Source organism: Canis lupus, chromosome 5, assembly GCF_003254725.2.
Source record: "Canis lupus dingo isolate Sandy chromosome 5, ASM325472v2, whole genome shotgun sequence".
Taxonomy (NCBI): domain Eukaryota; kingdom Metazoa; phylum Chordata; class Mammalia; order Carnivora; family Canidae; genus Canis; species Canis lupus.
Genome location: NC_064247.1, coordinates 70,154,382 through 70,179,653, shown reverse-complemented (window position 1 = coordinate 70,179,653; position 25,272 = coordinate 70,154,382). Strand labels below are relative to the sequence as shown.

General features: G+C 42.6%; 1 protein-coding gene across 6 annotated transcripts; it reads right to left on the bottom strand.

Moving 5' to 3' along the window:
- Window positions 1–739: 739 nt before the first annotated feature.
- Window positions 740–23,694, bottom strand: SDR42E1 (short chain dehydrogenase/reductase family 42E, member 1). 6 transcript variants are annotated; one of them, XM_035716592.2, is made up of 4 exons: window positions 23,480–23,694; window positions 22,108–22,215; window positions 4,378–4,471; window positions 740–3,809 (listed from the first exon to the last, which is right to left on the bottom strand). In XM_035716592.2, exons 3-4 carry the CDS (start codon window positions 4,443–4,445, stop codon window positions 2,696–2,698), a joined length of 1,182 nt encoding a protein of 393 aa, XP_035572485.2. In that variant the 5' UTR covers window positions 4,446–4,471; window positions 22,108–22,215; window positions 23,480–23,694; the 3' UTR covers window positions 740–2,695. The 6 variants fall into 6 exon arrangements, with proteins under 6 accessions (XP_035572485.2, XP_048966629.1, XP_035572486.2 ...); XM_049110672.1 differs by lacking the exon at window positions 23,480–23,694 and having other exon boundaries at window positions 22,108–22,429; XM_035716593.2 differs by lacking the exons at window positions 22,108–22,215; window positions 23,480–23,694 and adding an exon at window positions 10,447–10,465.
- Window positions 23,695–25,272: the final 1,578 nt, after the last annotated feature.

Sequence of the window (25,272 nt, the reverse complement as noted above, 5' to 3'; positions counted from 1 at the left end):
GTGGCACCCAAATACCTGACCCATAAAAACCAGGAGGTAATGTTTGTTGTTTTAAGATGACATGTCTTGGGGTGATTCATTAAGATGATACATCTTAGGGTAATTTGTAGTAGGTCTTGAGGTAATACAAGAGATAATTAATACAAGGAGAAAGACCAAAAGTGAGTTAATGAAGAGTAAATGAACTGTGTCTCAAGGAGAGAGTGGGCAATGGTGTCAAATGCTGTGGCAGAGCCAAATGCCTCACTATACTCAGTGTTCTTGGTATAAGAAAACTAAGGAGTATTTATTCTTTTAAAGGACTTCATTAAAAACATGTTTTGAAAGTCTGCGATGCCTCTCAATGACAGTGCATGAATGTTTTACTGAACTCACCCACTCTATCACTGACCTTCTTGTGTGGACACACCATGTCATTAGCAGGCTGTAAATTGCAGAGGACGGAGGAACCTGTAGCACCTGTCCTATTGGATATGCCATAGGTGCTCATACAAGTTAACTCCAGACTAAAGCAAAAGCTTCTTAAGATAGGGGTGCGTGGGTGGCTCAGTCAGTTAAGCATCCAACTCTTGATTTCAAATCAGGTCACAATCTTAAATTCGTGAGATAGAGCCTCACATTGGGCTCTGCGCTGGGCGTGGAGCCTGCTTGGAATTATCTCTCTCCCTCTTCCTCTGCCCCGCACCCCCTAACCCCCGCCCCCACAAACCTTCTTGAGATAGAAAAGACTCCAAAAACATTTCATCAGAAGTGATCGCTACCATCACCTATTTATTTTGCGATTTATAGATTAAAAGTGCTTTCATGACATCTTATTTGATACAACAAATGCTGTGAGATGGGTGGGTTTGTAGAAAAGGCAAATACAAGTCATTCCCATGAGGAAATGAGGAAAGTAAGAGGCTTCAGTTACTAGATTAAGGCTACACAATATTTCATTCATGGTTGCAGGTCTTCTCGTATCAGGTTGAGCATTATTTCCAAAACATCCAGACAGCACTTACCAGGCAGGGAGTATTCATCTAACTTCCTTTTCCTACAAGTAATCTCAACACGACTCTAATGTAACCTTCCACAGCAATCTATCTGCCTTATGCTTTGATACTGGTTTTTTTTTTTTTAAAGATTTTATTTATTTATTCCTGAGACAGAGAGAGAGAGAGAGAGGCAGAGACACAGGCAGAGGGAGAAGCAGGCTCCATGCAGGGAGCCTGATGTGGGACTCGATCCTAGGACTCCAGGATCACGCCCTGGGCCGAAGGCAGGTGTTCAACTGCTGAGCAACCCAGGCGTCCCAATACTGTCTTTTCTGAAGCCGAAATCATGGACTGGATAAAGATTCTCTTCATTTCCCTTTGGTTTCTGTGCAACAGTGCAATTTGGATGCTGTCCACAGCAGTCCTCCAGGGTGGCTACACAGTAACACCATTATTCAAAACATTCCTCACTGGAAGTTGCCTTCAGAGAACCCAACGTCTTCCCAGAAGAAAGCCACTCTATTAGTTGAGAGTTAGGTTTCACTTTTAAATTCCATATGGCATCATTAGCTTGATCATCTTCCTTAATCAGATTTGTAGTTGTTTCCTAAACTTCCATCTCTGCTCAGAGACCAGAACCTTACACACACTGAGTATATTCAAACATGCTTGTTACAAACTCTGAGGGCTTACCACAAAGACATTCCTGAAAGGTTGGTGGCAACAGCACCCTCTGAACAGAACCACCCTGAGGAAGAAAACCCTTATAAGGAATGTATAGCAATGACATTAACAGAAACAACGGCTTGCTTGTGTTAAGGGGCACTTTATATGCCTTGTCGAATTTAATCCTCAAAAGAATCCTATGAGGTAAGACAAAGTTCTGTTTGCTTAAAAATCAAACATTACCATGTGGTCACATGGGTGCAACGCCCTGATGTTATAAAGGGTAAAAACTCATTCCTAAACCCTACAGGAATGACTAGTTAATGCCTCTCAACAGCCACCATCTCCTCAGAGGGTTGGTCTGCAGGGATCTGACCCAATTTGGTGTCTTTCACACATACTCAAGCCTGTTAGTGTTTTGCCATTCCCGTATCAGTGCACATTTTAGTCTATTTTAAGTGGGTGCAGAGTGTAGGGAACAGAAATAAGTACATCTTTGGCTCAGAGAAATTCAAGACATTTCCAATCTTCCTCATTCTGGCTCTGTGGCACCAATATGACTTCTACTGTACTTATCTAAAGGATAAGGATACAAGAAACTACATTTCAAACTTGTCTTTGCTTCTTTTTTTCTCCCCTCAGGATTAGTGCAAGAAGGTAAGAAATGAAGACTTAATCCAAGAATCTATTCTTAAGTAGCAATTTGAAGAGCCAAAACTCGCTACCACGTATCTATTTGAAATCTATATATAGATATATTTAGATCTAGATAGAAATTTTATTTTTTTGAAGATCTTATTTGAGAGAGACAGAGATAGCACCAGAGATAGCAAGAGAGAGAGCACAAGTGGGGAGGAGAGGAAGCAGCAGACTCCCTACTGAGCTGGGAGCCCCATACGGGACTCGATCCCGGGACTCCAGGATCATGACCCGAGCCAAAGGCAGATGCTTCACCAACTGAGCCGCCCAGGTGCCCCTATATAGTGATTTTAAACCTGTATTTCTTGAAAACCATCTCAGCAAGTGTGATGAGCTCCTTATTTCTAGTTCCCTCATAGTGACAGAACCGCAGAAGGAGGCAGCCATGTGAGAACTGCCATGGCCAAGAGAAAGACCATCAGCCCATCCCAAACAAGACATTCGGAGTCACGATTCCCAGAACTTCTGCCATGACCATGCGCTTTAAACCAATCGACTACGTCCTGGAGGTCAAATGGCTGAGCCTCATAACCTAGTTCTTTCTTGGCCTTGTCTAGGCTGAAGTAATGGGTGACGCCAGTTTTGTAAACTTCTGTGCGGGTGAGGAAGGGCTGGAAATTATAGAGTCGCCCTAAAATGAAGTGAACCATTTCTGTTAGGAAAGCAAAGCAGTAGATGAGGGTCAACGGCACGCGGACAGACGGGAATGTGTAGCCCAGGCCCTCAACCAAAGGCCGGAAGAACTCAAAGTTGTTCACAGGTCTGCCATCTGAGATGAAGTAGGGTTGCCCAGAGGCAATGTGACCTTTGTCAGCTTTCAGAGCCTCGGAGGCCAGAATGTGAGCCTGTACCAAGTTATCCACGTGGACAAATTCCACCAGGCTCCTAGGATCCCCATACACAAACTTGAACAGACCCCTCTCAATGTAGCTCACTATCCTGGGAAGGTGCCTTTGCTCTCCAGGCCCATATATGCCAGCTGGTCTCAGAGCACAGGTTCTTAAGACACCATCACTTCTCACCAGGGTGGTACCACTGGCCTCCAGCACCTTCTTCTCTGCAATAGATTTCGTCCGAGAGTAGTGATCGGGATGGAGGTGAAGAGGTAGGTAAGGCAGAGATTCATCTCCATTTCTGATGACTTGACCTCCAAAGATGACATTGAAAGTACTAGTATAAACTAATCTTGGCACCCCTCTCCTCCTGCAAACCTGGAGGATGTTGTCTGTGCCCCCGACATTGACTTCTTCTATCAGGCTTCGATTCAGTTGCTCCCGCCCTGACATGCCGTAAGAGGCAATATGGAACACACACGTGACATCTGCATCCTGGAAGGCTTTCTCCACATCAGAGAGGTGGCGAATGTCTCCACGGATGAACTCGATTCCTTCTGGAATAGAATGAGTGGGGCTGCTGATATCAAACAGAATCACGTGGAATCCTTTCTGGTTCAGAGCACAGCCCAGGCTGAAATGAGAAAGATTATATTAGATCAAATTGAGGAAAAATGCATAAAATAATTTACCAATCGATGTTGGGCTGACCCAAGTCTTCTGGGCTTATCCTGAGTCCCTCACTTGACATGTTCACTGGAGCAACTCTTACTTATGTAGGTAAGTACGCAAATATTCAAAACTGAGGATCCACACATCTACCTGAATTACACTGAGAGGCTTTATCTTTTAAGATGATGGCATCTACGTGTTCCATTTTTCCCCATTTTAGAAACCACTACCCATTCTTTGGAATGTTTATGAATGATAAGAGCTGCAAAAGAATAACTATTATTTTTAAATGTTTTTGGTGATGTCAGTTATCTAATTTAATACCCTCAAAAGAATTTTTCTTAAAGTGGAATACATCTGTAGTTCTAAATTTCAGCATCTGAGCATTGGGCAACCTAGTTCACTTCTGGTTTAACACTATTCAAAAAAGTAGAAGTCTATACTGTATTATGTTAGAGTTGAAAGGTTTATTTTTTTCCAACAACGACCAGTAAAATAATTCCAAGGACGTGTTTTATCCATGCACTGACCGGAAACCAAAATAGCCACCTCCTCCTGTAATGAGGACAGTTTCCTTTGGAGATTTTTGGGCCTCCATATGTGGCAGTCAAAAGATCACTGGACCTGTAAGAAAGAAGTATGCAACACTGTTACTGACCCCTCTGAGCCTATTGCTGCATCAAAAGAGGGGCACTAATAGGCTCACAGGCTTATGAAAACCCAGCAAAACGGCTGACGTGATAGGCACTCCATGATGCCATTTCTCATATTTCCTTTCCTTCAAGCTCGAGTCAGGGGACTGATGGTTCTATTACATTTCCACACACTGTGACTACACCTCTCAGAAGTACAGAGTTGCAAAAAGCTTGACACGTTATTCTGGATAAGTGTACTAAGTATATCAGTGGCCAAGAGAGCTAACCAGTCCCTCATGCAGAAGTCAGTTGGTGTGGTGGCTACAGAGTCTGTTTCCAAACACAATGGCTGTCAGTCACTGAGCCTTCAACCCAGACTTCTTCCCTTCACCTCCATGACGTGGTCAATCTCTCTCCCTCACGTCATCTTGTGCTCTCTCCCCACTGATACGCTACCCTCCAAACACTGGGCTTTCCTTCCATAGAGATGCCAACCCCATTTGTGACTTGAGGCCTATGCACATCTTGTTTCATCTTAGTGAGAAATGCTGTTCCATCAGATCTTTGCCTGGATGCCTCCTTCTCAATATTTAGGTCCGTTTGAATGTCACTTGCTCAGAGATGCTTCTCTGATCGCCCTAAAAGAGATCCCCTTACCTTAAACACTGCTTTAAAAAAAAAAAAGATTTTATTCATTCATTCATTCATTCATTCATTCATTCATGAGACACACAGAGAGAGGCAGAGACAGAGGCAGAGAGAGAAGCAGGCTTCCTGTGGGGAGCCTGATGTGGAACTCAGTCACAGGACCCCCAGATCACGACCTGAGCTGAAGGAAGATGTTTTACCACTGAGCCACCCAGGCATCCCAATACTGCTTTGTTTCTTCATGGAGCATTTCACGACCTAAAATTATCTACTTTTTTTTCTCTCTTTCCAAAAGAATGTAAGTTCCATGAGAAATGAAACATTCTGCCTTTTCCCCTGGTGTGTCTGTACCAGAACCTGGAACGTGGCAGATGCTCAACAAATATTTGTTGAAATTCTGGTCAATTTTTAACACTGTGAAATACATCCAGTTTCGTAAAATTATGATGGGCACAAATAATGCAGTGCCCTACAGTGTCTAAGAGTCTACATGAAAAAAAAAAAAAAAGAGTCTACATGCCAACCAACACTGCTATTTTCATTTAACCTATCTCCTAAGAAATTCTGGGTTATGGGATAAAAACAACACAAAGCTAAATGAGACAGAATTCCTGCTTTCTGGAACTCATGACAGAGAGCCTTCTGCAAATATTTAAACCACCAAGCAAAAAAGGAGAAAACAAGATTACTGTTACCTGTTGGTGTAAGCAAGGTGCCATGGAAGAGAGGCAAGAGACAGGCAAGAGAAACGGATTCTATAGGGCCTATCAGAGAAGACTTCACTGAGGGACAAGCCTATAGCTGAACTGGGATGACAGGAAGATTTAGGGGGGCTGAGATGAGGCAGAGGGTTACCACAGGCTGAAGAACATCACTAATGAATGGAACAGCAACAAGAAGGCTGTACTGAGCAATTAATATGGTAAGTCCACTATGGCTGGGATGCAAATAGAAGCCACCACACACACACACACACACACACACACAGAAACCACAACATATTGCTGGTGATTCAGGTGGGAAAGATGGCCTGGGGTCAGCTTGGAGACACCAAGGAGTTCCTGATGGGGAACTCCATTCTGCAGATGGCTGAAAGCCTCTGGAAGTGTACTGAACAGGTATGGTCCTTTGGTCCTGGTTAAGGGTCAAGCTTTGCCTGGAGGAGGGTAAGCCTTTAAACAGCCAAGAGTCTGGGTAAGGGGTGATGGGGCTGGGCTATAGGCTTATCTGCGAGGAGGAAATGCCAGGGTGTTGAGCTGAAAACAGGACAGGAGCTCGTGAGCAAGTGAGACCTTAGTGGGCAGCACCCAGGTGAAGTCTAAGGAGCGTGCAGTCAGTAACTGAAAAGGCACACAAGGGTTTTAGAAACGTTCCATTTGGTGAATAGATGTTCCATTTTGATGAACATGATGCCAGATAACGAAGTTTAAAACAGTCTTAGTATCTCCACAAGAATTCCACTCTAAGGGATTCAGAAAATGGACCAGGCCTCAGAGTCCAATTAAGAAAATTTCAACAGAAAGTCTTCCTAATCTCTATTTATTCTTTGTTTTTAAAACCGCACATTCCAGTGTAGTCACAGGACCACAGGTCAGAGATGGCTCACGTGCACATTAGTCATGCTGGGAAAGTACGAGTTCAAATTATGAACGCTTCAGAGTACCTGCCAGGCCTATTCATGCTACTCCTCATTATCTTCCAACTAATTCCACAATGATCTGAAGCTAGAACTTGTATAACTGACCTGATCGGGAGGGTCAGCCGAGAAAGGTGGCAATACATTCGGAAAAAGTAATGATTTAGCAGGAGAAACAGTAAGGAAAAGAAGCCTATCCACCAGGTGGGTAAAAACCTTCACAGGTTACCAGCCATTACCATGACCACCCGGAGCCTCCGCCTCCCTTCCTGGCTTCCTACATCAATAAACACAGAAGAAAATGCAGTAAACACATTTCTCAGAAAACTGCAAGGAACCCCCAAGAACACCAAGACAGACGGGAGAAGAGTATACAGTTTTTCTTAACCAGCTGCATGATCTTTACACACTTTATGGCTTCTGTTTAATTAATTAGTTGCCATCTGATGTCTTCTGGGGCTGGGCACTCAGACCAGCGTTTATAATCACTTTAAGGCTCTTTCAAAACCCCGGCTCTTAAAGGCTCTTTCAAAACCCGGCTTAGTAATTGCTTTCCTCTGGGTGGAGGGTGAAGGGTTACATCTGACCTGAGCCGTCATTCTAGTAGATATAGGCTAAAGTTGAGTACATGATCCAGAAAACGGAACCTTAATTACAAACAAGAAAAAATGAAATTTAAATCCGTCTGACCTCTTGATAATACTAAGATAAAGTGAGGGTAATAAAGTTGACATCTCACAGGAAGTTATGAGAAAACTCATAAAAATGACTATGGGTACTTTAGACTTACAAAGACCTAATTAAATGCCAAGGATCAGTAATAAGAACCTTAGATTACGCACACGGTTCCTTCATCCCGTGAGTTCAAGATGATGGCGCTACTAACCCTCTGGTATTATAATGCAATATACAAATCTAGGTGCCGCTGGAGTCCAGAGAAGATGGGAGAATTGAAGACTGCTTTCAGAAAAATTAAATTTTACCCTATTTGCTTCAAGGAAGAGAAAAACAGCTCTAAGTGGGTTTAACCCTGTGGTGGTGTGTTTTAACTTATTGCCCAAGTACTATCTAGAGGCAAAAGGTAACTGTGTACTTAGTGTATTGAGATCAGGAAAACACACTGAGGCTAGAGGGTTTAGAAATGGTGCTGTTCAAATTCCATGCATGCTCTGAAAATTATTTGTGTTTAATATAAAGTAGTCAGGGCAATACAGATGAAGTTATTAAAGATGATAAGGGGAGTAATCCTGATACAGGTGAAAGGGATGTGAGGTATAGAACCCTAAAAGGCCAAACACATTGGAGAAGATTAGCTGAGGACACAGCATTAGGTGGAAAGTCGATATACTCCAGGGGGTAGCATCCTGGTTACTGGGGGCCGGGGATTAGAAGAAATGAGATGACTGTCAAAGCAAATTACACGCTTCCAGTAATAAAAGACAATGAGTTCTGGGGATCTTATATACAGCAGTATTTGTGACTACAGTCAACAATATCGTATTACATACTTGAAAGTTGCCAAGAGTAGATCTTTAGAGCTCTCAACACACACACACACACACACACACACTAATTATGTGAGATGCCTGGGATTTTAACAGATCTTATTCTGATTATTGTTTCACAGCATAACAAATCATCACATTGAACACCTTAAAACTACAGTGTTATGTCAATTATCTCAATGAACCTGGAAGGAAAAGATATCTTAAACTCCTCCCACCTCCCTGCAGAACTGGCTCACAAATAATAGGTTATAAGTGGCTGAGCTAGACTCTGGGCTTGAAGACAGGTGTGCATCACTCCCCAGCCTGGGCTGGCTGGCTAGCTAGCTAATTATTTATTTATCTCCCTCTCTCTTTATTTATTTATGGATTTATTTCAGTGAGAGAGAGAGAGAGAGAGCCCCGAGCTTGGCGGGGAGGGCCAGAGCCCACTCCAGGCTCCATCTCACCGCCCTGAGATCAGACCTGAGCTGAGACCCAGAGCCCCAAGCTGAAGGAGGCTGATGGAGGCGGATCCAACTGCCCCCCAGCCTGGGCTCTTTGCCTTGCAGGTTCCCGCCCCCGACCCCGGGATTGGGACAATGCAGTGTTTCCTTATCACCTGCACAATTTCTGCCACACACACCTGGTCTCTGCTATTATCACTCACCTATCCTATTTTGTTTGAATCTGTTTAACTTTCTGCAAAAAATACATTCCTTTTCAGTGGGAACCTCACATTGCCACTTTAAATGAGAAACCGGAATCGTTTGTCGGTGGTAAGGGGAGGTCATACTTCCAGGAACCGTGAGATGAAACCCAATGATCAAGTCTAGGTAGATGCAGATGCCTGCTGGAAACCCGGGGGGGGCGGGGGGCCTGGGCCGCTCAGTGGTTAGCGGCTGCCTTCGGCCCAGGGCGTGACCCCGGGGTCCTGGGATCCAGTCCCGCATCGGGCTCCCTGCCTGGAGCCTGCTTCTCCCTCTGCCTGTGTCTCTGCCTCTCTCTGTGTGTCTCTCATGAATAAGTAAAATCTTAAAAAAAAACCCCAAAAAACAAAACCCGACAAAACTCCTGAGCTTGAGGTCTGTTTTAAAAAACAAGAAATAAGAGAAGCCACGCACGCCGCCCACCCGCTCCCCCGCGACCGCGCGGCAGGTGTCCGGGGCCTCGTGACGTTGCGGCCACGGCCCGGCAGCCCCGCCGCCAGGATGGGCGTCGCCCCGCCCGCCCCCGTCCCACCTGCCGCCGCCGCCGCGCGCTGGGGACAGGGGCGCCCACAGCCGCTCCCCCCGGGGCAGCCGCCGCCCTCCCGACCCCGGCCCTTAGCCCCGGCCCCGGCCCCGGCCCACTCACAGCGCGGAAGACGGCAGCCGCTGCGGACCGTGAGCGGCCGGGAGACCCCGCCCCGGCCCCGCCCCCGCCCCCGGCCCCGGCCCCACTCACAGCTGCGGACCGTGAGCGGCCAAGAGGCCCCGGCCCCGGCCCCGGCCCCGCCCCCGCACCGGCCCGGTCCCGCCCCCGGCCCCGCCCTCGGCCCCGCCCCCGTGACCGGCCGGGCGGCCCCGCCCCTGGCTCCGCCCCCGGCCCACTCAGCGCGGAAGATTGCTGCGGCTGCGGACCGTGAGCGGCCGGGAGGCTCCGCCCCCCGCCCCGGCCCCGCCCCCGCACCGACCCGGCCCCGCCCCCGGCCTCGTGGAGCCACTTCCGGCCTCTCTAGGAAGCCCGGAGGGCTCGGCGTCTCTATGATGTGAGGGCTGGTGGTCCACCTTCCCTCGGGCTGGGCTTCGCCCCAGGAAGGCCCCCGACGCGCCCGCCCGCTTCCAGCCTCACCGTCACATCTACCGCTGTTCCCACCTCCAATATCTGCTTTTAGGCTTCTGCCTCCATCTCGGCGTACCCACGATGCTGAACACAGGGCCTGATAAATGGGGGGCTCAGTGTTGGCTTGGATGGATGGATGGATGGATGGATGGATGGATGGATTGCGGGTGATGGGTGGATGGATGGTCGATGAGGCTCCATAAGACTCCAGAATATTCAGTCGGCATGTTTTTTTTTTTTAACTCTATCCCTTGAGTTTCCACATTTATGTGTGTCCATATGTTTTCCCGTGTCCCTGATTTTCCTTCTTTTTTCCAGTTCCAGTAGATGTGAGGGGATGGCAGTGGGACCCCGCTTGCATCTGCTACTCACCAGAATCCTATAAAGCTTTTAAGGATGCTCCATATTGAGGTTGCTGAGGAGTGGGGTTTCTCTCCAATCCCAGTGATTTTCATTGGCACAGCTCCTGAAGTGTCTACCAAGGAAGTGGCTTATGACATGAGCCCTGAGGAATGACAGAGTAGGAGCTGGCCCAAGAAGAGAAGAAGGGTACATTTTGGTGGAAGAAATAACAGGGCAAAAGTGTACAGTCAGGATTGAGTGATATGTCTGAGGAGTGAAGAAGTACTGGCTATGTCTGTGCTGGAAGGAAAAGAAGATACGGTTCTGCATCCTACTCTGCTGTGGTTTCAGGGAACTGCAGATTCTGAAAAACTATCCTGATACACTTTGAAGGCCTCCTCCTGCCCCTCGAGATAATTTCTCTAGGAGGCCACACTTTCAGGGCTGGCAGTTTTCAAACAGCACGTGTAAAGGTCAGCTAGGAGGTGTCGGAACTAATGTGTCACCTGCAGTATAGTAGTGAACATGAAGTAATGAATAACTTAGCTTTCTAGTTTTGTTTTTTTAAGTTTTTATTTACTCATGAGAGACACAGAGACATAGGCAGAGGGAGAAGCAGGCTCCCTGCGGGGAGTTCGAAGCGGGACTCCATCCCAGGACCCTGGGATCACACCCTGAGCTGAAGGCAGATGCTCAACCACTGAGCCACCCAGGCGCCCCACCTTTCTAGTCTTTATACTTAGAGGAGGTATAGCAAGGAAGTAAGAAACAGAGCTAGTGAGAGCTGTGGGAATTTGAATGCTGACTCTGGACAGAGGAGTCCTAAACTGATGGGACCCACAGACCCCTCCTGGGCAATGGGAGCTGTTCATATTATAGATTACCTTCAAGACTACATGTGCAAAATGTGTACAGGAATGTTCACATCTGCATTATTCATAATAGTTCCAAAGAAGAAACAATCCAAATGTCCATCAATGAAATGGGCAAATGGATAAATAAAATGTGATAATCTGCGGATCCTTGGGTGGCTCAGCGGTTTGGCGCCTGCCTTCGGCCCAGGGCGTGATCCTGGAGTCCCAGGATCGAGTCCCACATCAGGCTCCCTGCATGGAGCCTGCTTCTCCCTCTGCCTATGTCTCTGCCTCTCTCTTTCTCCCTCTCCCTGTGTCTCTCATGAATAAATAAATAAAATATTTTTAAAAATGTGATAATCCATAGAAACAGAGTATTATTCAGCTGTAAAAAGCAACCAAGTACAGACCTTCCCCACAGACAGTGGGATTATGTCCTGATAAAGCCATCGTAGGTTGAAAATATCATAAGTAAAAAATGCATTTAATCACCTAACCTACAGGAATATCATAGCTTAGCCTAGCCTACCTTAAATGTGCTCAGAATATTTCCATTATCCTACAGTTGGGCAAAATCAGCTAATGCAAAGCCTATTTTGTGTAGAGTGTTGAGTATCTTGTATAATTTATCAAATACTGTATGGAGGGTGAAAAACAGAATGCTTGTGTGGGTACAAAATGGTTGTAAATGGCTCAGTTGTTTGTGATCTGTGTGGTTGACTCGGAGCTTTGGCTTGCTGCTGCTGCCCAGCATCATGAGAGAGGATCATTCTAAATATGGCTAGCCTGGGGAAAAGGTCCAAATTCCAAATTCTAAATTCGAAGTGCAGTTTCTACCGAAGGCACACTGCTTTCTCACCGTGGCAAAGTTGAAAAATCAGAAGTCGAACCGTCCTAAGTCTTCGGTCAGGGGCTGTCTATACTGAATATGCTACAACATGGATGAACATAAAAAACATCATGCTCATGTTTTCATTAGTTAATTTCAGAAGCTAGTCACGAAAGGCCACGCACTTCATGATTCCATTTATATGAAACGTCCAGAATGGACAGATCCATGAGATAGAGAGCAGATTGGTGGTTGCCAGTAGTGGGGAGGTTTGGGGTGCAGTGGGAAGTGAGTGCTGATGGGTATAGGGTTTCTCTCTACCATGATGAAATATGGTGATGACTGTACCACTCTGTGAGCACTAACAACCACTGATTTGTAAATCACCGTTTCCATGCGTGAATTTTATGATATGTGAATCCTATATCTCAATGAAACTTATTTTAAAAAATTATATCTACAATAATGTCTGCCTCATTGCAATTGCAATGTCATTTGAGTAGGAGAGGACAGAATGGCCAATCCTCCTGGACATGCCCACAAAAGCATGTCATGGGTGATAAAATCAATACAGGTAATTGCTGAGGGGCCACTGCCTTTGGGAAATAAGCATAATTCTCCTTCCCACCTTCCCAATATGACAGCTTTGCCCCCCGAGACTGTTCCTACCTTCCTCTTTCTCAGGGCAAGGAGAAAAGAATACAAACCAAGAGCAAAAGTGGGGTTTGAATAATAAATGGTTTCCAATTAGCTGCATTGAAAACTGAGAGTCAACTTGTATTAATTTTCATGATCAAATTACTTCATTTTGTCTCTCTCCTAACTGCGAGGGTAATTTTATGCCAGGATTATTTTAGTCATTCTAATTATGCAGGCATCAATATTTAGTGGGTGTTTACCTAACTCACAGCATACCCAAAGGTGTTCCTCCCTCAGAGAGCACGGCAGTACAATATAATGTGAATAGGTATGCACAGGACAGAATATGAAATTCCTTTTATTTCTCCCTCCCCATTTGTAAGGAACATTCAGGTGGTGTTTCTTGAAAGAGCAACGTGTATCCTATTCAGCTGCATCCCTAAAACTAAAGGCAGTCCTGTGAGCGCCAGGAGTTCATTATATGATCCTAAATGCAATTCTTGCACAGATGTTTCATTAGGGATTCAGTTATGCAAGAGAAATTAAAATTTACCATTTGTTTAGATTTTCCTTTTTGCAAAGAACCTTTCCTTGCTAGCTGCCTCGTATTTGAGTTTCCGTCTCTGACAGTATCACCTTCCCCCTTTTCCTGTGGAACCTCTTGTCTTTTGACTAACCCGCCCCCATGTGTGCTCTTCCTTGTTTCTTCCTTCTCCTCCTCCTTCATCCCATCCTCTCCAGCTTCTTTCTTTGCCTCCTTTGTACTTTCTTCCCAGCTTGTAACAAGGTAAAACCCAGGATTCAACCTCCAGCTTTCCTTTCTTCGACATCCTTTTCCTCAAAGAACTCTTTAGTTCTCTTGGTTTCAACTCTTAACCCTGCATGAGGGACTCCCAGACATATATGATCTTGTCCCTGGGAGGTATTTATGGGGACACCCACCTATCTGAACCTCATGGCCAGAGGTATGTGCCTTATGTCCAGCAACACCTGGCATTGGCTGGGTTCTTTTGACACCCACTTCTTTTCCTTCATTCTTATATCCGTTTCCTTTTGCCTTGCAAAGTGTCTCAGACTCATTTTCTCTTTCCTTCTGCTTCCTATTTTCCTGATGGCTTCCTAACAAGAGTAACACTCCCAGAGTGTCAGCGAGTTAATCTCGGCCACCTTCAGAATGTGAATATGTCTTAGAGACAATCCATCCTAAGAACGGGCCGCGGGCTCCCTTCTTCCCCTCCCAGGGTCTAAAAACACCAATCTCTCGAGTCCTGTGAAGTTAGGCAAGGCTGAGCAGGAGCCCCAAGTGAGAGAGTAGGATATGAAATGGGGCAATGCCAGGGCACCACACAGACCCCATGGACTGTGGAAGAGAGAGAGAGCAAGGAGAGGCTCCTGCCTATCAGTGGGGAGGGTCTCTGAGGTGGCCGCTGTTCTTTAACTCAGAGGCATCTTGTTTAACCAGGTGTACTCAGAGTTGAATAAATCAAAACAGTTAATTTCAATACAAATTCAGTATTGTCAGCAACATATTTTGGTCAAACTACTTTGACCAAATATGTCTTACCAAATTTGTCCTAAATATACTTTACAACAACTTTGTAACCGATTTACCTCATTCAACTTATGGAAGATGTTCATCATATAATTGGCAAAGCCATTCCACCTTGCCAAATCAATCAGCCAAGTCAAAGTATTTGAGTTGTTTTTGTTTTTGTTTTTGAGGTATATGCCCCCATTGATATTTAATCATTAACTGTTAGGGAAAAAACCAATTTCATATTTAATTTTTAAAAAGACTATTTATTTATTTGAGAGAGAGAGAGAGAGAGAGAGAGAGAGAATGAGAGCATGAGTGGGAGGGAGTGGCAGAGGGAGAAGCAGACTTCCTGCTGAGCAGGGAGCCCAACTCGGGACTCAATCCCAGGACGCCAAGATCATGACCTGAGCCAAAGGCAAGTGTTTAACTGACTGAGACACCCAGGTGCCCCTCATACTTCATTTAAAATAAATATATCAGCACCCTCCTGACAACTATTTTGCTTTTGATAAATAGATTGATCCATTGTAGAATTTGTTGTTGTTGCCGTGTATTTGTTGCTTAGATTATTTTCATGGGAAAACGTAGAGCACGTTAAGGGGAAAGGCAGTGGGGGCAGGGTACACTGAGCCGGAGACCTTTGAGCAAGGATATACAGGAGGAGGGAAGTAGACAAGAGCATTCCAGGCAGAGGGAGAAGGTGGAGCAAGGCTCCAAGGCAGGAGTGTGCCTGTATGTTTGAGGCATGGCAAGAAGGCCCTTGTGACTGAAATGGAGTGAATGGGGAGATAGAGGAAATGGAAATCAGAGATGTGGTCCAAGAGCTACATGGGACAAAACATCTAGCCTTGGAGTCATCCACGGGGACTTTAGCATTTACTCTGGGTGAGATGGGGAGCCTTTGGTACCGTTTGCAGCAGATGGGTGACATGACAGGATTGAGGTTATACAATGATTTTTCTGGTGTTGGGTGGAGGGTGGAACTGTAAGGAGACAAGAGTGGAATCAGAGAGACCTATAGGAAGCTCTTGCTGCAGTCCAGGCGGGAGGTGACGGGTGGTGCCTTGGACTGGGTTAAAAGCGGTGGAGTGGTCAGGTAGTGAGTTTATCCTGAAGTAGAGCCAGCAGCCAAAGCAAAGGCTTTGAAGACCAAGAAAGCAGTGCTGAAAGGCCTCCACAGTTGCCACACACACAAGATCCACAGGTCACTTGCCCTCCTATGGCCCGAGACACTGCATCTCTGAAAGCAGCTCGAATATCCTCAAAAGAACAACTGCAGGAGAAACAAGCTTGACCACTATGCCATTATTAAGTTCTCCCTGACTCCCAAGTCAGGGACAACATATAAGGCAACAGCACACTTATGTTCATGGTGGACGTCAAGGCTAACAAGCACCGGATCAAACAGGCTGTGAAGCTCTAAGTCACACCCTGATCAGGCCCGAAGGAGAGGAGGAGGCATATGTTCAACCGGCTCCTGACTATGATGCTTTGGAAGTTGCCAACAAAATTGGGATCATCTAAACTGAGTCTAGCTGGTTAAATCTAAACATTAACTTTTGCACCATAAAAAAAAAAAATCCTTAACTTAATTACATTGGTAAAGACCCTTTTTCCTCCCCAAATAATGTCACATTCACGGGTTCATATAGCTGGCACATGGACATATCTCTTTGGAGCCACTATTCATCCCACTACAGTCAGGTACATGATTCTTCCACTCTTCCCTCTCTCCTGGGTCATTCAAACTAGGAGGTACTTTGCTACAGTTGATTTTACTGTTATATATTTTGTTTTGCAAACAGAAAAGAGAAGTTGAGTTTCACACTGAGTTCAGAATGGTAGAGAGGAGTGACTGACAAGAAGCAAAAGGAACTAGGAGAGAGTAGGTCCCTAGGATCTCAAAGAAATCCAGGCAAGGCTTTTATGACCCCAGGCCACAGGCTTGGGAATTCGAGCCAGTCTTATCTGGATCTCGACTGAGATGTTCCAGCTGATATCTGTGTTATAGGGACATAAAATGTGATCATACTATAGATTCTACTTTGTAACCTGCTCTCCTTGCTCAAAAAATATTGCAAACATTTTCTCAAGTCATTAAATATTCTTTAACAACATGATTTTTAATGGCTGTATAGCAGTCCATCAAATGAAAGTACCGTAATTTATATAACAAATCCTTTATGGTTAGCCATTTAGGATGCTTCTGTGTTTTACATATGATAAATAACACTGAAATGAACAACTTCCTCTATAAATCATTGTGCACATCTTTGATTATTTTCAAACGGGCTCATTTTAAATAACCATGAACAATTTTGCGATAGCAATTTCTGCTCATTGTTTTCTTTATGAACTAAAACTTTCCCTTCAGGCAAAAGGAAAAAAATGGAAAAGAAGTTCCTGGAACATCTGGCTTATGGCATAATTTACTTTTGGTATTCAGCTGTGCTCCCAAATTTTGAAATGTTGTCTTTCTAATAGACTCATCCTAGATTTAATCTCCCTTCTGGAGATACAGATGCAAGTCTGTTTCCTTCTGTGAACCTTCAGCCTGGGAGCCATGACTATATGAGAGAAGCCATGCCAAATTGTGCATTGGTTGCCTTCAGCCCGTATTTCTCAATTTGCAAGTCCCAAGAAGAAAGGACAGAAACTGAAAGAAAGGAGTTCTTGTCAAGACCCAAAAGATTCTTGTGATAATGGCTGCCATTGAAAACTCTGATATGCCAGGACTTTTACATAGATTACCTTTATAACCAATATGAGGTACGAATTATTATCCCACTGTCGGTGAGAGACTGTGGCTCAGAGCAGAGAGGGCAGTTCACATAGTTGAGTAAATAGCAGAGCTGAATTTCCACCCTGAACTCAGCTAACTCAAAGCTACCATATTGTCTGTTAATGGGGCTCCCATGTTTTTGAATTTTGAACCCTGGTAAGATTTCAGACCAAAATCTGGGGAGACATGTAGGCTTGCTAGTTTTTAATTTTGCCAAGTAAGGGCATCCAAAAAGAAACAACAACTAAACTGTGATAGCCTATCACCACCATTTCATTCACCAAAAGATATTTTAATGCCAAAAAGAGAGGAAGGCTCTAGTCTCTGAAGATAATCCTTGAAATTGAATGAATTCAGTCTTAAGAAAACTCAGAAGATGTGCTCACTGATGACCATCACCTCACCATGGGCCAGTGAAAAGTGGTTATTGTCTCTAGAGCACATTTAAGAATTGCTTCCAGAAGTTGTATTATCATCGGTGCCTTGATAGAATGGTTGCTTGGGTTTGGCTGACCGACATGGAAGGAGATACATGGCCTTATTTCTGCTGCAGGAAGAAGCTGGCTGAAACCATTCAGCCTAGTGAGAGTGGTCATTTGTGCCATTATCCCCTTCGATTCAGGGTGGAATTTTCACACTCTGGCCCTTCCCAAGGGGGAGGAAAGGAAATGAACACAGAGGATGTGACTAATTTCGAGGCATTTAAGGGAGAATAAGAGAGAAATTTGGAAACATGAGCAGAAATATTTTTATCCATGTTGAATCCTTAATGTATTCATGAGAAATAGAGCTGTATAGGTGGAGAGCCCTTGTCAGTAAACAAGTGGGTAAATCTAACTAGAACTCAGAGATTTTTTTTTTTTTTTTTTTTTTACTCAGAGATTTTTTAATCTGGTTCTTTACTAATGTTTTTGTTTTGATACACAATGTCAAAATAGAACTCAGGGATCTTTCAAGCTCGCCCTCTACTAATGTTATTGCTTTAATACACAATGTATGGAAGACAAGGACAATGGGTTAAGGCGTGTAGATTAACTGGCGTTCGACTTTTCTATTCTTGATGCTGCTTTGCTCTTTGCTGTGGTTAGTGCCCAGAAGAGAAAGAAATGAGCCCAAGAACAAAGGCACAGATAAAAATATCAGGATTTAGAATGCTACCACCTCCTGTTCACAGAATCTAGAACTTATTCCCCAAATCTCATGAGTATGAAGTTCTATTGTTGTTGTCTTAAGAGCAGGGTCCTATAGCTTTCTCGCTTCGGTTCTCAAATGGCAATCCACTGCCTGCTGTCAGTTAGCGACAAAACTTTTACCGTCTGGGGTACTCTCTGAAAAATGAGGACAACATTGAACATTTCTCATAGAGTTAAATTTATTCAGTATAAGAGATCACATTTCATTCTGAGACCGTGTCCATTTTTTTGTGGTGTGTTAAAATACCTTTCTTTCTTTCTTTCTTTCTTTCTTTCTTTCTTTCTTTCTTTCTTTCTTTCTTTCTTTTTCTTTTCTTTTCTTTCTTTCTTTTTTTTTTTAGATTTTATTTATTTATTCATGAGAGAAGAAACCAGAGAGAGAGGCAGAGACACAGGCAGAGGGAGAAGAAGGCTCCATGCAGGGAGCCCGACGTGGGACTTGGTCCCGGGTCCCCGGGATCTGGCCCTGGTCTGAAGGCGACGCAAACCACTGAGCCACCTGGGCTGCCCTAAAATACCTTTTCTTTTGTAGACTGTTGATAGTTGGTTTTTAAATGCATTCTCACTTGGCAAAGTTAAATAGTGGAGTCTCAATGTGTATCTCTCTCCTTTTAAAAAAAAGATTGCACTGGTTATGAAGTACAAAAAATTGGGAAGTACTGATCTAGGCAATTTTATTATTTAGTTGCAGTCCAATTATTTAGTTGCAGTCCCAAGAAATTATCAGCCAGAATCACATCAAAGATTTGTAAGAAGATTACGCAGGAAGAATTTTCCAGCATAGAAACTAAAAAATGTAAGACAGTTCTAAACTTAAAGGTAGGATAGCTTTCTCTATAGTGCTAAAATCCAGATTTGGGTTTTTATCAACACCTTTGATGTCATGAGCATATTCATAGACTAATTACTCTGAGAAGTGCTTCTGAGCTCTGAAAGCCCTACACTCCCAATTTTTGTCTTTTTCCAAAAGAGAAAGAAAATGTCTTCTGAAAACCATGGGACAGAGGGGAATCTGATTCCTTTCATGGCTCTTAGAAAAAGAGTGGTTTGGGTAATCTTAGAAGAGGAATGGACAGTTGCTAGGACCTAACATGGCTGACCAATAAGTAGATGTGTCAGATTAGAATTACTCTACTGATTAGTGGAATGAGTAAAGACAGATTTTGACAAGGTCATTTCTGCTATCATTGTTGGCATGATAGAGAAATGGCAGATGATTAAGATTTCAAGAGGTACATCCTCATACCTGTATTATAATTGTCTATTTACTGGTCTCTCTCCCTAATTAGAATTTAAGTTTCTTTGTGAGGGCAGGAACCAAATTATTTTACTCACTGTTGGATTCTCAGTACCTAGAACAGCACCTGGCACTTAGTAGGAACTTTGTAAATATGTGGTAGATGAAAGAACATAAAGACTCCTAACTCTGGGAAACAAACTAGGGGTGGTGGAAGGGGAGGAGGGCGGGGGGGTGGGGGTGAACAGTTGACGGCCACTGAGGGGGGCACTTGACGGGATGAGCACTGGGTGTTATTCTGTATGTTGGCAAATTGAACACCAATAAAAAATAAATTTATTATTAAAAAAAAAGAAAGAACATCTTATGAAATGCCTTGCTTCAAAACTTAGAAAGCTATGAACTTTCACTTAGATTTTCCCATGATGTGTCCTAGGAGGAGGGCATAGTGGACCCAATCTTAAAAACATGAAATTTAACAGGGTTTTCATTTTGATACAAATAAAATGTCTTGTAAGGATAGGGAGAGCTGAGCCTTACCAGATGGTATAAAAAAGACTTAGGAACTTTGCTTCTGGTAATGGCAGAGAAGATAATTAGGATCAACTCTCTTGCTGAGAGCTTATCCAATAGAGCCAGATAAAATATAAAACATATCTTCTTAAAGGCGTCAAATTGCTGAAAGAAAACAACTGCCAACTTGAAATTCTATGCCCTTGAAGTGAAAATATCCTTCAAAAATGGTGAAATGAAGACATTTTCAGAAAAACAAAAATAGAAATTTTATCACTAGCACCCACACTAAAGAAATACTAAAGAAAGGAGCCCTTGGGTAGTACAGTTGGTTAAGCGTCTGACTCAATTTTAGTTCAGTTCATGATCCAGTTCATGATCTTAGGGTTGTGAGATCAAACCCCGCATTGAGCTCCAAGCTCAGTGAGGAGTCTGCTAAAGTTTCTCCTTCCCTCTGCCCCTCCCTGAACTTAACTCTCTCTCTCAAATAAATAAATAAATCTTTTTAAAAAAGAAATACTAAAGAAAAATGATCTCAAGGGCAAGCATGGAGACATAGGAAGGAATGAGAAGCCACAAAAGGGTAACTATTTGGAAAATTTTAATGAATGATGACTGCATAAAGCAAATATTAAGAACAATCTGTGAGATTTGACATATCTCATAATAAAAATTTGTGATGACTATAGCATATAATTCAGGATGGTGGGGATGGTGTGCATATGTTTCAAAGGTCCAAGCATGATGTACCAAGGGCTCAGTGGTTGAGCATCTGCCTTGGGCTCAGGTCATGATCCTGGGCACCTAGGATCCGAGTCCCATGTCAGGCTCTCCACAGGGAGCCTGCTTCTCCCTCTATGTCTCTGCCTCTCTCTGTATGTTTCTCATGAATAAATAAGTAAAATCTTTAAAAAAGACTAATAAAAGGTAAAAAGTAAAATGATAGATTTAAGGATTGATAAACACATCAATTCTTACATGAAATGTAAATGAACTAAATTGTTTGCTTAAAAGACAAGATTGTTATACCAAAAAAAAGTACCGTAGTATCTGGTGCTTTGAAGAGACATATCTGAAATGCAAGAATCTAGCACAAATGAAACTAGAGGGATGGAAAAGATCTAAATGATATGCATGGACCAGAACCAACCACGGAATATACATTCTTTCTAAGCACATGTGAATGTTTATAGAAATCCACTATGTGACGGGCCACAGAGCAAGGCTCAAGATATTTCAGAGGACTGAAATTACATATAATATGCTTTTCAACACGAGTAAAGTTAAGCTAGAAAGTGCAATAAGATATCACTAAAATTTCCCATATAAATTTATAAAATATATTTCTAAATAACCCATGTAACAAAGAACAAATTCTAGTAGAAATTATAAAACATTTTTCATTGCACAATAATTAAAATGGTACATACCAAACATTGGGAGTGCAGCTCAGACATACTTAAAAATATTGTATAGCCTTGAAATGTGTATAGTTTAAAAAGAAAAAAAGCTTTAGGGGCACCTGGGTGGCTCAGTTGGTTAAGAGTCTGCCTTCAGCTCAGGTCATGGGATTGAGCCCCCCATTGGGGTTCCCACTTGGCAGGAAACCTGTTTTTCCTCTGCCTCTCTCCCACTGGTGCTCTCTCATTTTCTCTCTTATTCTTCCTCTCGCTCTCAAATAAATAAATAAAATCTTTTTTTTAAGAAAAAGAAAAAGGGTTTAAAAAATCATACATCTAAAGAAGTCAGAAAAAAATTTATAAAGCATTTCACAAAGAGAATATCACATGAACAATCAACATATGAAAAGGTTTTCAAAATTATTAGTCATCAGAGAAAAGAAATTTAAAACTCAATTAGATCCAACCACAGACCTATCAGAATAGTTAAAATTAAGAAGCCTGACAATACCAAACTTGAGGAAGGACGTGGAACAACTGGAATTCTCATAGTTTAGTTGGGATTGGTTTAATCATTTTTTGGGGAAAAATATGGCACCAAGCTGAATTTGTGCATATGCCATGGATTCCATAGTTCCACTCCATTGAATGTACCCAACGGCAAAGGATACACATGTGTTTCAAGAGACGTTTATAAAAATACTTACAGCAGGGGCACCTGGATGGCTCAGTCGGCTGGGCATCTGATTCTTGATTTCGGCTCAGATCATGATCTCAGGGGTGAGATTGAGTCCTCAGGGGTGAGGTTGAGTCCTCTGTGCTCAGAATGAAGTCTGCTTGAGATTCTCTTTCCCTCTCCCTCTGCCCCTCTCACCCAGCTTGTGCATGTGCATACACCTGCATGCTCTCTCTTTGATAAATAAATAAAATCTTTAAAAAAAGAATATTTATAGCAGCAACTATTCATGATAGCTAGCAAAGTGAAAAACTCATTTTTTCTATTAATACAATGGAGAAAGAAACAGAGACATATTTATGCAACCAAATGCCTTACAGCAGAGGTTGGCAAATTGTTTATGTAAACAAGATAGTAGCTATTTTTGGCTTTGCAGGTCTTATGATTTGTTTCCCAACTATTCAACTTTGCCATTGTAGCAGGAAAGCAGACACAGAAATAAGTAAATAAATGAGCATGGCTGAATTCCAATAAAACTTCGTTTATCAAAACATGTTAACAGACCAGATTTGTCCTGTCAGCTGTAATTTGCCAGTCCTTGCTTTTTGCAATGAAAATTAGTCATCCATACAACACGGATGAATCTATATGTTGTCAAGTGACACAGCTAATATTAATATTATGTGATTCTATTTACATAAAGTTTAAAAAACAGGCAAAACTAAATTATGCTGTTAAAAGTTAGAATAGTAGTTACTTTTGAAGAGAGAAAGGATAGTTAGTAATTGGGAGATAGCATGAGAGGGGTTCCTGGGGGTTGCTGACAATGTTCTTCTTGTTGATCAAGGGGTATTATAATTTTTTTCATTCCTTAGTAAATATATATATGTATATATATAGTTATACATGTAATTATATATAAATTATATAATTATGTTTTTATATAATATATAATAATATATATTACTATATATATTGCTACATATGTATATGTATAAATAACATTGTACTATCTTCATAAGTTTTTGTAAATCTATTCTAAAATGAAAAGGCTACTTAGATAAATTTTTATAGCTATATTTATTATTTATTATAATATAAATAAATATAATATATCCATATAGAGGTATATACATAAGCATTAAATTATATTATTATAAAAATATGAACATTTATCATACTTACCTATTGTTATATATTTAACCAAACTTTTGATTATAGGATAGTTTTAGGCTTACAGAAAAATTTGAAGACAGTATGGAGTTCCTGTATACCCACACCCACTTTCCCATACTCAAAACATCTTCCATTACTGTTGGGCATTTGTCACAACTAATGAACCAATACTGATACATCCTTATCAACTAAAGTACATAGTTTCTCCAGATTTCCTTAGTTTTTACCCTATGTCCTTGTTTGGCTCCAGAGTTTCATCCAAGATCCCACATTACATTTACTGCTCATGGCTCCTTAGGGATGTCTTGACTGTGACCATTTCTCAAAAGTTCCTTATTTTAGATAACCTTGACAGTTCTGATCAGATCTTTTGTAGAATGTTCTGCAATGATAAAGGGGACATTTTTATCACATGACTGATCGCTGTCCATGTTGACCTTGATTACCTGGTTGAGGTTGTGTTTGTCAGATTTCTCCAGTGTGAGATTACTGTTTTCCTGTCTCCATGCTGTGCTCTTCAGAAGGAAGCCACAAACACAGTGACAGTCAACTCAAAAATAATCAATTGTTTAAAGAGCAAATGAGTCTCTGGACATATGAATAAACACGTAGCTTCAGGGCTAGGGGAGGTGATAATCTTGCTATTATGCACTGTTCGCACTGTAGTGAAAATACTGTGCCCCGTTCTAGGTCCAACCTTTCAGGGAAAAATTAATTGGATCCCATTCTGAGAAAGACCAGGCTGCTAAGGATCCTTGAAATCCTATACAACTCATAAGATATGAGACCTTTTTGGAACTAATGATAATTGTGGAATTTAGACATCTTCACCCCACACATGTCAATGACACAACAAAGTCTTGATCCAGCCTCAACTTCTGGTTGTCTTCTCCTGGTGTTTTCCCCTACCACTGTGTGAAATAGAGAATGAGATATAAAATACATACACAATTACAAATCAACACTCAAAACATTAGTTATCATCTGAAAGGGTGAAGATCAAAAAACTTGTGTTACCAGCAATATGGCCCTCATGTCCATGAGATGACCTGTTATTACCTTTCCCACCCTGTCCATACCTTGAAGTTTGGGTTACAGTGATATCAACACATGGTCATTCCCTAGTTGGTGAAACTCCATTAACATTCCACGCTCACCATCATGATATGTTCTTCAGTTACTACAACAACATGATTTTTTAAGTGTTTGAACTCTTAACAATGAGGCTGCTTCAGACACTCTGTGCCAGATGAGTCATATTATGAGGTCTATTAAGGGGCAGTTAAGAGACTTGAGGACTCTCCACCAGGAGAAGGAAGAGATCAGTTTTCAAATATCTGAAAGAAGTAAGGACTAGATGTGGTCTGTGACTCCAAGTGGCAAAGAAAGGACAGATTGCATGATGAAACCTGGTCTAGAGGAGAACTTTCTAATAATGTCCTCAACTGGAATATCAGCCTTCAAAGGCTTTGAGGTGTACTGACAATAGACAAGATGACCACTTGGTGGAGTTGTTACAGAGAGAATCCAATGGGAAGTTACTTCAAATTCCTTTCTAAACTCAAGGGCCACTTGTTCTAAGAAAGTGTTCATTCTAGGATTCTCAGCAATGTTTTTTTGTTGTTTTGTGTTTTTGGCCCGGATTAGGAAATCCTCTCTTTTGGGTAAGATATCTTGTCTTCAGAGTGCCTTTTGGAAGGCATCTCTGCCAGCAGAAGGAAGTAGAGCACGTTGACCTGTTGGCATCATTAGCGAGGATGACTTGATCCAATTGGCTCCTTCCCCTGGGGAAGCTAAGAACAAGCTTGCAAAAAATGGGACACTTTCAAGCAAGGATGGCCTTAAGGACAGCTCTAATACAGCTCCTTAAGGAGACGAATAAGAGAAGAGATACTATCAGCTCAGCCAGTTGGAGGAAGTCCTCAGTCAGAGGCAGAATAGCCCTCAGACCAGGACCTTAAGGTCATCATTCAGGGGTCAGAAGAGGTTGGGACAGTTCTCACTGGAAAATTCTGCAACT